This window comes from Terrapene carolina, unplaced genomic scaffold, assembly GCF_002925995.2.
Source record: "Terrapene carolina triunguis isolate 2854851 unplaced genomic scaffold, T_m_triunguis-2.0 Scaffold130, whole genome shotgun sequence".
NCBI lineage: Eukaryota > Metazoa > Chordata > Testudines > Emydidae > Terrapene > Terrapene triunguis.
The window spans coordinates 19,268,661-19,283,166 of record NW_020664481.1 but is presented as its reverse complement, the minus strand read 5'-3'; the positions used below and the strand labels follow the sequence as shown (position 1 = coordinate 19,283,166).

Here is a 14,506-nt window from a genome sequence, read left to right as displayed (position 1 = left end):
TTGGAAAAAAGCTACGCAATACATGATCTGAAAGGCTCAATCTTCTGGAAGTGGAATTTGTGTATGATTACACTATGCTTTGAAATAACTAGTCACAATGTTTACAAAATTATGGTAACTTTCTCCTTTCAAATCCAAAGGAATTCCACACATGCAGAGTGTGCAAAATATCAGGGAGAAACTCCAGTACGCATTCTGATACTCCTGGAACATGCTAGTACACAGACAGGACCAGGTATTAGGTCCAGGACTGTGAATTGGACATGTCTGACAATCTCCACTGACAGAGCTTCACTTTGTAGGGTGCAGTGATGATGCTATTTTCTGATGATTGCCAAACTAGCAAGTCTTTTCTGCCACTTTTACCCTGAGAGACATTCTTATGAGATTCACTCTAATGAGATATTTTTTCTCTCACTACTATTAAGAGGAATTTGCTAGACGGCATCTTTCACGCTGGGATTAACAACCCTTAACACTTGAGGTGGCTTGGGAATCGTGTGTCCTGCCTAGATTCCAAAGAGAACTCTGCCTTGCCCCCATCTCACCCACTTTAACTTGCTTTGGTTCCACAGTGCCTCAGCAGTCTACTCATGAACTGGAAGTTTAGGAGTAAGGAAGAGTTCATAACCCCACTTTGTTCTTAATCCTTTCAGAACAGGAGATTGCATCTAGACTGACTGGGCAAGGAAGCTTCCTTTAACGGCTTTGTTAATAACAGTAGTAGAGTTGAGGTTTCATGCCTCGCAGAGGCTCTTCACTCTGCTTCTCCTCAGCATCCCCACTCACTAGAGCTTCAGATGGTGAGCTGTCACCTGGGAGAACCAGCTGAGAGAAGTCATGCAGAAAATCCTCTTCTGAGGCGAGCAGCAACTCATTCCAGGCAGCGATGTCCAGTTTTCCTGACGTGCCACCATATTCTTCAGGAAGGATCCTTTGTGGAAGGTTTTGATGAAGAGAATTCAAATCAGAGCCATGAAGAAAAAACTGAGGAAGAAAATCCCAAAATACTTTAATAAAATGTATCACATACTTTTTCAGCTTGTAATTAAACATTTTAAAACTGCAGCGAGACCAGCACATGACAAGTAGGGAGAGTCTATTTTGCTCTTTAAATAATTCTAAGGGGCACATTTCAAGATGAGGCCACTGGCTCTGCATGCACAATTGCAAGCAACATCATTTTCTTTTTGCAAAGGACAGTGCACAACATTGTGCATGCAAGAGTAGAAGCCAGTTCGATACCTTTTTGAAAATCTCGCCTTATAAGGCAATCCACCTACGAAATCTTAATCACAATAACCAGGTTTCCAGCTCAGTTTGAGTCTAAACTCATTCACAAGGACTGGGAGTGCAGAGAAGGCAGCACTCCGCCTTGTGGAGAGAGGCATCCTCTTCTGCATGTGAAAGAGAAGAATCAACCAACTGCAGGGGGAACGGCATCCAACCTGTTTAGCTGATGAGAAAGTTACAACAACACAGGACCTTTGAGAAAGGAAGGGGAAGAATAAATTGGAGAGAAATGACAACTCAGAAGACTTCCTCTAACAAACATAACATTAATGCATAGGATGCTGTTGACCCAATAATCCCAACTCCAGAGGAAAGTTACTATATTGAGTACATAATATAGGTCCTAAAAATGTGCATTTAACCAGGTAAAATGCCAAGTTGTATTTATCAAAGAAAGTCAACCACTTCTGTCATTCTTCTGAGAAATCCTACTGACCAGTCTCCCTAACCCTCAGCACATTCCAAGCGATGAAGTTATGACAGAGCCAGACAAAAGCCAGGAAGCAAAGGATGATATAGTCACATCGAGTAAAGAACACTGCCATTCCCAACTATTATCTGTTTCAATATTCTTTACATTTCATGTCCAGCAAAGAGCTTGTCATTAGGTCCAATATTAAAAGGCACAATCACTTACCCGGTTTGCTATCTTTTCCTTCAGAAAAGGCTTGATGATGGCAAAAATTCCTTTGAATATGCGAGGCTCATTTATAATATTGACAGCTTTGATTCTAATGGGAAAACCATCCTGGGGGAGGAGGAGATTTTTACAGCAGTTTAGAAACACTGGACAGCTTTTTCTATTTAACTTTCCTGACACTGACTGCCAACACAACCCAACTGCTCCCAAAATTCTATTTGCAAGTCAAATACACCTCTACCCCGATATAACGCTGTCCTCGGGAGCCAAAAAAATCTTACCGCGTTATAGGTGAAACCGTGTTATATCGAACTTGCTTTGATCCACCGGAGTGCGCAGCCTCGCCCCCCCCCCGGAGCGCTGCTTTACCATGTTATATCCAAATTCGTGTCATATTGGGTCGCGTTATATCGGGGTAGAGGTGTATAAATTGATGCAGTGAGGTAGAGTATATGGGTGCAAGAATCAGATAAAAACAAGAGGGTCTGGCACTCACATAGAGCCTGACAGCACTCTTGGATCAGGAGATGTACTTCCAATAGTACGTTTCAGTTACTGTGTCTCTACCTTCGCCCCAGCCTTCTTTTGAAAAAAATATAATGTTTTTAATTAAGGCAGGAGCAGCCCCAGTATAAGAATTATAGCACATTACTTCACTGGAAGGATCAGTTAGCAACCTCTGCCCTGATCAGGATTCCCCAGTATTTGAAAGGCAGCAAAATGAATGACACTGGATTCTGAGGGTCGGATTCCCCAGACTACTGGGGAATCAAAAGCACTGACTGGCCAGAGAGAAACCCATGTTTTAAACAAAGCATTTTAAATGATTAAGGATCAGAGCCCATGTTCTTCGGAAAAACATTCATGTATTTGCACAGAAGGAGAAAACCTATTGCTACTATTCAACTGGAAATCTGACCGGTTGGTCAAATTGATTGCGAAAGATAAATGGACCCTGCACTGGTGGACAGCACATCAGCACATGGAGGAGAGGGAGGTTAGAATGCTGTATCAGCTGCCAAGGGAACACAGGGCTCTTCAGTATAAGTTGAAATTAAAAAATAAGGTTAGTCATGGTGCTTCCCCTGGGAGGCTTTCAGTAGGAAGAATCACTAACGGAAAAAGGTATTTTTAAGGACTATGGTCTCATCATTGAGTTACTGACGCTTCCCCCTCTTCCAATAACCAACTCTGGTTGTACAGAGAACGCATTCATTGCTTGGACTGAAGACTGGACACTTGCACTGCACAAATGTTTTCCCTCTGTAAAATGTTTAATGAAGTTGGGGGCTCTTGGCAGTGAGCGATTGATAAGTCTTGCAAAAACAAGATAGTGTGGTCAGCGTCTGGGCAAGCTTCTCTGCACGCATCAGCCAAGTTACCCCAAATCTAGCTAGCAAAAACTCCCTAGGGTCTTCTTCCCTCACCACAGGCTTTCAAGTGTGCCAAATAACATTTGCTATAGGATAAGAACTAGTGCACGCATCTCACATGCAACTTACACCATATTTCAACTGGGGTCTTCAATGGCAAGTTAAATAAGTGTATTAGTCCCTCACCCAAACTTCTGTGTAATTATTTTATTATATCTGTATTTATCAATTGAAATTTATCACCCATTTTACTTGTGTAGGTTAATTGTGGATTCAGACAGAACTTTGCAAAACAATCATGTTCAGATCGTGGAACTTCTATAAGCACAGTGAGAAGTATTAGCCAGCGTGCAATTCAGGGTACGTCTACACTTACCGGAGGGTCCGGCGGCAGGCAATCGATGTTCTGGGATCGATTTATCGCGTCTGGTTAAGACGCGATAAATCGATCCCGGATCGATCCTGGAAGTGCCCCGGATCGATCCCGGAAGTGTTCGCCGTCGACGCCGGTACTTCAGCTCGGCGAGAGGAGTACGCGGCATCGACGGGGGAGCCTTCCTGCCGCGTCTGGATCCGCGGTAAGTTCGGACTAAGGTACTTCGAATTCAGCTACGTTATTAACGTAGCTGAATTTGCGTACCTTAGTCCGAAGTGGGGGGGTAGTGTAGACCAGGCCTAAGTGTCTATTCTTGTCTCCACAGAACTCTCCCAATTCTCCCTGCAGAGACCCAGCAAAAAAGCATGCACAGCTCAGACTAGACTAAAGCTCATGGGAAGAAGAAAAAGTCATTCAACAGGAGCTTGTCCACAGTACATTATCACGCTCCCCTCTAGACTATAGAAAACGCTACAACTACAATTATCATCCTCTCCTGCCACTCAGACAAGGTAACCAGTGTCTGCTCTGCACTTCCTTCTATGCTGCCCCCTTAGGCTTGGAGCAGCCTCTCTCTTCTCAACCTCTTTCCTCTTTGAAATCCTTCCTCAAAACACACCTTTCAGGGAAGCCTTTCAAAAGCCAACTCTGCCAAATTCCAGCAGCACCACTTGAAATTTGCGCAATCACCCAAGGCTCAGTGTGTGAATGGTTCTATGTCCCATCTAGATTGGAAGCTCTTTAGCAAAAACCATTTGTACAGCAGAGCAGATTATCAACACTCAAAGATCTCTTCTCCCTAGTCTTACTTCATGTATCCTCCCCCTACCAGATGGCAAGCGGGCTCAACAACTCAAACTTCAAGTTCCCAAAGTAGCAGTAGTCTTGGGAGGCTGGGAATATAAAGTCAGACCCACTAGCAGCCAGCATCAACCAGTTAAGAGCTGGCAGAAGGCAGAAACACATTTTAAAAGCATTCAGGGAAAAGCCAACATATGAATATTTTTGTTAGCATGAGCAGAACTCTGGACATAGAAGAAGTAGTTTACAGTGCACAAGTCAGGTCTTACCTGAAGAATTCCAATCACTTTTTTGGCTACAAAAGGACCAAAATGAGATGCTTTAGATAAGCTGACTCCTTTGTAGTCTGCAAGGATTACAATTCCATTCACTTGGGTCTCTTCAGACTGAATGAGTTTTTCTAACGTTAAGTATATGGCACGAATGTTCTCAGTAATTGGATAATTACTTGGTGTCCATCTGTCTAAGGTTACAAAACATGTATGGTTATTTGGAAAGTAAATATAAAATGACTATATATATATGCCAATAAAGTATCTATTTTCCAGAACTCCTAAGTTATTCTTTAATACCCACTGTCCTAGATCACAGCAACATTTCTCAAGCAAGATGCCATATTTACTTCAAGGAGCAAAGGCCCTGGTCTTAAGAAACCCCTACTTTCCCCAGCACAGATTACTAGAAGAGAAATCATTTCATCTCAGAAAGAAAGCAGGTAAATGGGAAAGCAAAGTATGAAAACAGTTTACAGCAAACCTGGCAGCACTGAAAGCAGATTTGCCCCACCTTGAACCCCCAGCTTGTTGTCGAAGAGGCTTATTATAAACTTGCATCTAGAAGACAGCAGACCTATTGCTATCTCAGGCTGACTGCACATTCATATTTTTCTCAAATCATCAGGCAACCACATTAACCCACTTTGTGTTTTTGGTTTTACTCAACTGCAGCTATTGTTAAAACAGGAAAAAAAGTGATCTAAATTGGGAAACAACAGACATTAATCCTTTCACAAGTAACTTTTCAGATTTCAAAAGGAAGCAATGCCATGTAATCTGTAAGAGTCACCAGTGTCCCCAAGGGAGCAAGAAACAGACTTTGGCACAGTCAGAGATACCTCAAACACACAAAGAATCTTGTTCCAATCAGGGTATTCAGGCATTACAATACCTGGACGAATGCAGACAACGTGGCGTCCCTCAGTGTCCAAGTGAGGCAGCACAGTGACAAAGCCAGATGCTAGGACAGCCTTAATTGCAGATGGTTTCAAGTTATTGAAGACCTCAGGCCAGCTCCTCCTGCAGCTGTGATAGTTCACCAGAAGCTGAAGCGCTCGGTCATAATCAAATTTCCTGGCTCTAAGGAACCTTAGCAAGAAAGCATCGTCCAGACACGTGCCCAGAGTAGGGTAATCCTTACACACCATGTCTCGGAGGGCTTGCACATCACGAAGCCTCCATTCAGGTTTCTCCTGCAGCTCTTCACGAGCCTTGGCAATAAGGTCAGGAGACAGTGAGCACACATACCTTGGCCGATCTGGCAGGAACTCATTATCCGATGGAGACCCCACGGATGGGCTTGTTCGGGTACAATCACTGTCTCCTGACATTAGTTAGCAGGAAGTCTGTCCAAAACAACACACACAACAAATAATCCCCATACTATCAGTATTTACATAGTATGTATTATCTCTAATAAATAGGTGGGAAAATTATGGCACAATGAGGCTAAGTGGCTCAATCACAGGCACAATGGGAATTGGTATTAGAGCCAGAATTAGCATTCAGGAGTTCCTGTCTCCCTGTCCTAGAATCAGATTACTAGACCATGTCATTATTTTATCCCCCAAAACAGTATATAATAATATTAGAAGAAGCTTTTGCACATAAGTCAGTTGATGATGACAGTTATGGAGCTGTGCCACCAATAAACTGCAAACAGTAAATCAAAGAGAAATAAGTTTGTATTAGCACTTCATTTACTTTCAGTTTTTAATTAGATATAAATTGTCCTGACTGGGATTTTTAGGTCTCTTACACCAAAAGATCTGTATCACTACAGCTGACTGAAATTTTCTAAGTCTCTGCATAAAGCATTGGTCAAGTCACAATCACTGTCCTAAGAAATTCTTCTGAGTATCAGCTTGCAGCAAGAAGTTTTCATTGAGTTCCCCTACAAAGCTGTGTGTAACTGCCAATTAGCATTTATGACATTTATGTCATTTGAGCAATCAGATGTGTAGCATTCCAGAAGTACATGTCTTAATTATACTGGAAAGTACTGCAGTGCACAGACAGGAGAAGAGTAGTAGATACAGAAACAAATTCTTATTGCAACAGTTCCTCAAATATATAGTAGATTAAACAGCAGATACCTTCAAACTGTAAATGTCCTTTATTGCATAAACACAAGAACGGCCATACTGGGTCAGACCAAAGGTCCATCGCCCACTATCCTGTCTTCCGACAATGGCCAATGCCAGGTACCCCACAGGGAATTAGGGTGACCAGTCAGCAAATGTGAAAAATCAGGACGGGGGTGAGGGGTAATAGGAGCCTATATAAGAAAAAGGCCCCAAAATCGAGACTGTCCCTATAAAATCAGGACATCTGGTCACCCTAGAGGGAATGAACAGAACAGGTAATCATCAAGTGATCCATCCCCTGTCGCCCATTCCCAGTTTCTGGCAAACAGGGATTAGGGACATATGGTGAGTGGATAAGCGGTGGGGAGAGGGGAAGAGAATAAAGGCTGAAATACTATATTTGAGTTATTACTTGGAGCTTGATTTGGGGCTGGCACTAGGAAAAAAATAGGATTACATTTGTGGCTACTGTGATTCACATTCACCTGCACAGAGACCTTCTGAGAGATGTGCTGGGCGAGGGGAAGGCTGTGTCTTCCCCTAGAGTGTTGAGTAGGGATCATCTCTATAAACATCGCACAGGATCAACTCCCTGATGCAACAATTGCATAAACTGATCTTTTCATCTTCTATAGCAGACCCTAGGGACTTGGTGCGAGGGAGCAGGATGGGCATTTGGGTTATTTCCTGGGACGTGTCTCCTCTCGTCACACCCCAGGGACGCCTGGATACCAGCAGCAAGGGCCAAGCATTACCCTCATCTGTTCCCAGCCGGGGCTGTCAGCGCCTTAGGCACCACAGCTGGAGCCCATGTGGCATTCGGCGGGGGCCGATTTCCCTAGGAGTCAGCTCCTGCCACCGGGCAGGGGATCCTGATCAGTCGGGCACAGCAGACACACGGGCCAGGCCCCGGCCACTGCGACAGGGGCAAGACTGGCAGCCTCCCAGGTCCTGTCTCAATGTCACAGACCCCCCCCCCCACTGACAGAGCCCCGAGCCCCCCACCCCCGCCCCGCGCGCTCCACTCCGGGGGGGAGACCGCCCCCCCCCACCACGCGCTCGGTCCCACGGCAAGAGAGGTTACCCCTCCCCCACTGTCTCGCCCCTCACGCCGGCCCGCCACGCCCCATCCCCCGGGCCGGGGCCGTGCTTTCCCCATGCAAATTACCGGAGCGCCGGCTCCGAGCAGAAGGAACTGTTCCGGGGGGATTAGACACCGTGACCCCGGAAACACACCGCCCACGGCCCGCCGGAAGTCACGCAAAGGCGACGGGAGAGCTCACGCGCTGAACACCTGCGCTCCGGCGGGGGGGCTTATTAATTCCCCCGCTCCGCGGTACCTTCTGTGGGGGATGAGGATGTGCCCCCCCGCGCGGATTGTGGTTACCCCCCACAGCCGTTGTGGTACCTTCCAGGGGGTGAGGAGGTGCTCCCCCCCCCCCCCCCCGTGTTGTAGTGCCTTCTGGGGGTGGCCGGATGGGCCCCCAACACGCTGTGGTACTTTCGGAGGGGGGTGAGGCTGTCACCCCCCCTACACTGGTATATCTTCTGGAGGCTGAAGCTGCCCCCCACCGGTGTACCGGGCGGAGGTCAAGATGTGCCATGTCTCGCCACCCACATGTTGTGATACCTTCTGGGGGAAGGGGAGGATGTGTTTCCCCCCCCCACACACACACACAGTGTGGTACCTTCCAGGTGCGTGTGTTCTTGTGCACTCCACACCTTGGTACCTGCTTCCTTTCACCCTCCTAGGGCTGGGGAAGCAGCTCCAGGTCCTGCCAGAGCTGGGTATGCATATCACAGTGCAACCCCCTTCAGAGACCACAGTCCCCAGCCTGCACTGGGGCTGCCTGCAGGATGACTGGTCCCAGCAGTGCCCTGCTTCTTGGTACAACAAACCCATCCATGTCAGAGAATCCACATTCAACGATTATTTCCCTATTGACAACTATTTTTTGAGATCTGCTTGTTAGCTAGTTCTTAATACATATAGTGTGTGCTTTATGGATATTGCATAGTGCCTTTTTTAAATAAAAAAGTTGTGTGGTACTGAGTCAAACAGCATATAAAAGTCTAAGGACATATCTACATGGTTACCCTTATCAAACAAATTTATAATCTCATCAAAGAATGAAATTGGATTTATTGACAAGACCTATTTTCTATAATACTGTGTTGACTGGCATTAATTATATTCCTGTCCTTTAAATCAGTTGAATCCCATATCAGCTTTTGTATTAGTTTGCCTACACTGATGTCAGTCAAACTAGCACATAGGTACCTGCGTCATCCCACTTGCCCTTTTTTGAATATTGCCCAACATTAGCACCTTTCTGGTCTTCTGGAATTTTGCTAGTATTCCAAGATTTATTAAAAATTAACATCAGTGGACCAGAGCTCTCCTCAACCAACTCTTTTAGGATCTTGGGTGCAAGTTATCTCGGACTGCTGATTTAAAAATGTTCATCACTCAATGCAAATGTCTAACATCCTTCTCAGCTATTAGTGGACTGGACAGCACTTTGTCATTCTCCTATGATATGAGTATTTCATCCTACTTTTTCCATATACAGAAAATAACTATTTATTGAACACTTCTGCCTTTTCTGTATCATTATTAATTATTTGACCATATTCATTCTAGCCTATTCCATTGCTAGAATTTCTTTTGTTCCTAGTATATTTGAAAAAACTTCTTATCCTTAACCCTGGCAGCTATGGGTTTTTTTTGGGTTTCTTTAGCTTCCCTCATCAATTTTCTGCACTTAATAAATTCGAATATATACAGATTGCTATCTAGTCCTTCTTCCATTTATTATATGTATATTAAATGTTTATTTTTAATTGCTGCCTTCATTTCACTGCTGAACCAGGATATGCTTTTAGCCAAAGCTGTTCTCTTTTTTGCTAGTAGAATGATGGCTTTTTAGCCACATAATAAACTATTCTTAAAGAAGTCTCAATTTTTATTCACATTTTTCTGTCTAAATTTGTCTTCCCAATCAATTTCGCTCACAGTTTTCCTCAGATTTGGGAAATTAGCCCTTTTGAAGATATTACTAGTTATGACTGTCCTGTTGTTTTCCAATATTGAATGTAGTCAGGTCATGATCACTGGTCCCTAGGTAACAACCAACTTCCAGTCCAGTAATTAATTCATCTTTATCTATCATAATGAGATTCAGAATAGACTTACCTTGAGCTGGGGGCAATAAGTTTTGTGTTAAAGCAAATCACACTTAAACAAGGAGATTCAGCTAGGGAACACACACCTGAAAGAGCCAAGGAAAAATAATTTAGGCAGTTCAGTGACAGGAAGAAACCTAAGAAGCAGAAATGCTGAAAGAGACCTAGCCAAGAGATGCATTGTTTTATTTTATTTGATTTATTATGCATATAGCACCCTCTTTGTGCTGTGCACTCTGCAAGCAAGTATGAAGAGAAAGTCCCTGAAGTTTACAATCATTTAATGGACACAGCTGACAACAAATCAAATGCGTTTGCAATGTGAAAGGGCTACAAAAAAGGCCAGTGGAATTTTGAGGCTACACCTCTAAGGTGTCCTGGAGCAGAGAGATGATTATCGCTCTCTATATGGGTCAGATGAGGCTGTGCCTGGAATATTTTGTTCAGTTTTGGGCACCTTATTTCCAGAAGGGTATTGACACAAATTGGAGTGAGTTGGGTGAAGAGCAACAAAATTGATCAGGGTGCTTGAGAGATGTTAACATGTTAACAGTCTGGCAGCATCTGAAGGGTGTGAACCCTAAGGAGGGAAAGGAATTATTAGTGGGTGTATATGAAAGCGAGGGGCTCCCCTAGGAGAAAGGGGATGGCATTACAAAAATGTTAGCTCAGTATCAGGAAAATCTAGATGGAGAGGTATCAGGGTATGGGATAGTCTCTAAGGAAAGCAGTGGAAGCCCTCATGCTTGGGGTTTTTAAAACTTATTGGACAAAGCACTAGTAAATATATCATATATTACAACCCTTCTCTGGGTGATGTCCAGGAAAACGAATAGGTCTTTCCCATCTCTAGTGTCGCTGATTCAGCCACTTAAGGGAATTTGAAATATTAAATCCCATTGTCCCAGGGATGAATGCTTCTTATCCTATTTTGTAGTTATATTTTACAAGGGTGTTTCCTCCAGCTGTGCATTAAAGTTGCTAGAGACACAATATTTTTAGCTAGAAACTGATCTGGAATTGATCTTCAGGGACTTGTAGGATATCAGATGCCAGAAATGGGGTATAAAAGCATGGGCTGTCCCCACTTGCCCCCCTGTGGCCTAGTGTGGCACAGCAGGTGTGACCTACCTTAATTTCCCTCTATTGGGGTGAAAATAAAATTCAGCTTTAACAGATCTGGGCCAAGAGAAGCAAGCCAACATATATTCACAGAATAGCATGTGATCTTTAATGAAGTTTCAGGAAAGGAGTAATTACAATAATCAGTTCATAAGGTCCTCACCTCAGGACCCTGTGCAGAGCTCCCAAATTTAAAGTCTCTGAGTTAGGACAAGCTAATCACCTGAAGCCTGAGAGAGAAACCACCACCCACTGCAGCCTGAACAGTTTCTACTCTCCACTTTATAAGGCACAGGTGCCTTACCTTAAGCCCAGTGGGGCTGCAGATAATCAGTCACAGGTGCACTGGAGTCGGCTCTCTCTTAAAGGGGCCAGTCACATTGTGACCTGGGGGTGGAGGGAACACTTTTAGTCAGATCACCTTTTAGGAGGGCTGTTGAGGCGGGGAAGCTCCTTACACAACCACTGTGATTTGGCTATGACACCTTCCAGTGCAACCATGGGTATCTAAACAGGCCAGGCCACATCTTTGGGTCATTAACTCTGGGTTAAACAATATCAACAGACATTTGGAGTGCGAAACTGGGAATTGGGGTTACAGCACCACTGCAGGGCCTGAGAGACATTGGTCATCTCCTAAAAGAACTAACCTTAAAGTGCACTGAAGCTGGGAGCTGCACCTCAATCATCCAGTCAAAGGCAAAGGATGCCTCAGAGCCACACAATTATTCCTTAAGGGATTATTGCACGCTCCAGGGAAGCCTATCTAGCCTTTGCTGGCGAGATGTAGAATCCAAGAGACATAGTTAGCTTGTCCTTTTCTATTGACTCTCTTCATGTGAGGAACTTCAATTGCTTAACTACTCATGCCTCATGAATGGCCTCCACCAAGATGGGAAAGGGACAGCCCATTTGTAGAGCTCATTTAATGCACTACTGTAATGTAGCTACCTGTGAGGTGGAGCATGGTAGCTGTTTAACAACATGCAGCACAGCTACACAGCAGTTCAAGAGAGGGAGTGAGGAAGTGTGGTTCTAGGTTCATTGTTAGGACAGAAGACTTGGACCTGCATGAAGTTTTAGGGGGAATATAGGTCAGCAGACTGCGATCATCTGAGCTAGAATTTGGCCAGGCCTCTGGATTAACAAACCTTCAGTTTTACTGGACAATGGATAGGGTCTTTCATGACCTTATGTATTCAGGAATGTCATTTTCATGGCTCATCTCAAAATGTGGTACCTCCAGTAGCACAGTGCTCCTTATTACCCTGCTAGGGGCGTTGTTTCAGCCAGACTTGGAGCTTGGGGTGTGATTCCCATCTTGCACTGGCACACCGGGGCTAGCTCTCATGAGCTCATGCACTAAAAATAGAACTGTAGCCATGGTAGCGTAGAGCGGCGGCACTAGCTAGCTGCCCTGAGTACAAACCCGCCTGGACCCCATGGGTACGTCCTCTGGATGGCTTGCCTGTGCTGCTGCTCACAGTCACCTGTGCTACTGCAGCTAGGATGCTACTGTTAGCGCGCTAGTTCAGTGAGCGCTAGCACAAGTATATCAACACAAGCTGGGAATCACACCGTTAGCTCAAACAATAGGTGTAGGCTCAGAGAGAAGAGCCCCCCATAGTGAGCCACCATTGCCAATTTCTGCAGCATTTAGGCATGGTCTCCCATTGAGCAATGACTCGTCCAGAGAATTACAGACACCTGTGCTGACAGGCTCTATAGAAACGTCAGGGATTATTATTGATACCATGTGAGTCACAGATGCTGGCTAAAACTGAACACAGGCTCCAGTTACAATGAAACAAGCACAGGTGCTTAATAAGCAACAGTCAGCTACTTCCTTGTCATACAGACTCGTTTATGGTTTGGACTGTAAATATGATTTTATGATCTTTTATTTGGAGGGAGGAAACATTGTTTTTTCCCTGAGGGAAGATAGCCTGCGTCCTTTCCTTATATAAAGAGGCTACAGTATTTTCCAGAAAGAGACCTACATCTCAGAGCCCCCAACAGTGCCATGACATGGGTTGGGGCATTTGGGTGGGTTAGTTTACTCCTGAGGATTATTTTGGATCAGTCAGGAGCTGTCACCTTTAAGACCATCTGATTTCTTCTCATCTTGTTACCTAGACTGTGACCTCTTTGGGGCAGGGACTGTCTTGTTTTGCGTTTGTCCAGCACCTAGCACAGTCAGGTCCTGGTTCGTGATTGGAGCTCCGGGGTGCTATAGTAACACAAATAATAAATAATAAGTAATATATGTTCAGTCTCCAGACCTGCCAGAGTTCGAAAGCTACAAATAGGAGCATTTGGGGGAAGACATGCCCTTCTGTTGCATTGCAATACAGGGGGCAAGGAGAAGTCTCAAAAGGGACAAAGCACAAAAGAATTGAATACTTATCTAAAATACTAGGGACCGTCTCTGCCACTGCCAATCATTTCTGCTGGGCTTTGCTGTATTCCTTCAGGGCAATACACACCTGCAGCCAGCAGAGGGAGTCAAAGGCTGTTTGACAAATACTGTAGCAGGAAGCCTTCCAAGCCTTCCATGGAGGGAAGGGGTTAGTTTCCCTTAGAATCAGTTTCTCTGGTTCAATTTCATTTTATTTCAGTTCAAGATTTTATCATTCCAAAATACTCTGTTTACTATTCCATTAAATGACACACTAGGGTTGCCAATTTTGGTTGGATGTATTCCTGGAGGTTTCATAACATGATATAATCTTTAATTAAAAATTAATCTTTAATTCCTGGAGACTCCAGGACAATCCTGGAGAGTTGGCAACCCAAGGACACACTGCCCTGCAAATCACATGCCTGCAAAATGATGCACACACGGTAGGCTGGCTGCAACTTTCAAGTCTCCCAGAAGTTTACCAGCAAAGAGAAGTTCCAAAGCCTGTGTGGTTGGAGCAGCTAATCCCGTAGTTCACTAAGCGGAGAGCCTGTTTCTCCAGACTGACAGTCTCTCCGTTTGCTAAGTGGCTTTGTGCTGTGGACTTTTCTGAAGGGTTTGTGTTGTGTGTAGAGCTGGGCAACATTTTTCATCTGAAACTTCTTTGGAGAAGGATGTAGCTTCAGTGGCTTTTTGAAAATTGATGTCGATTTTGCCAAAATGTTCGTGCCCTCCCCCCCAAAAGCCCCCCAAAAAATCAGAAAAAGTCAAAATGTTTCATTCTGACATTTTCAAAACAGTCTTTTTATATTTTTTGGTTCAAAATAACTTCTTTTTGAAATGTCCTTTAATTTATTTTAATAAAATCAAAACCCCTTTAAAATGGTCAAAATTGAAACAAAATATATCATTGGACCCAAAACAATTTTTTTTTTAACTTTTCAATTCACCC

At 44.2% G+C, this 14,506-nt stretch overlaps 1 protein-coding gene across 2 annotated transcripts; it reads right to left on the bottom strand.

Moving 5' to 3' along the window:
- Positions 1-537: 537 nt before the first annotated feature.
- TTPAL (alpha tocopherol transfer protein like) lies at positions 538-7,794 on the bottom strand. 2 transcript variants are annotated; one of them, XM_026652856.2, is made up of 5 exons: positions 7,331-7,794; positions 5,651-6,104; positions 4,753-4,946; positions 1,931-2,041; positions 538-987 (listed from the first exon to the last, which is right to left on the bottom strand). In XM_026652856.2, exons 2-5 carry the CDS (start codon positions 6,087-6,089, stop codon positions 712-714), a joined length of 1,020 nt encoding a protein of 339 aa, XP_026508641.1. In that variant the 5' UTR covers positions 6,090-6,104; positions 7,331-7,794; the 3' UTR covers positions 538-711. The 2 variants fall into 2 exon arrangements, with proteins under 2 accessions (XP_026508641.1, XP_026508640.1); XM_026652855.2 differs by lacking the exon at positions 7,331-7,794 and having other exon boundaries at positions 5,651-6,948.
- Positions 7,795-14,506: the final 6,712 nt, after the last annotated feature.

Bases quoted from the DNA above. Each gene is read 5' to 3' on its own strand.
- TTPAL (XM_026652856.2), bottom strand. From the start codon at position 6,089: ATGTCAGGAGACAGTGATTGTACCCGAACAAGCCCATCCGTGGGGTCT. The intron at 4,947-5,650 runs GTATTGTAATGC...TTGTAACCTTAG, and splicing joins CGTTGTCTGCATTCGTCCAG to ACAGATGGACACCAAGTAAT. The intron at 2,042-4,752 runs GTAAGACCTGAC...CTCCTCCCCCAG, and splicing joins AAGTGATTGGAATTCTTCAG to GATGGTTTTCCCATTAGAAT.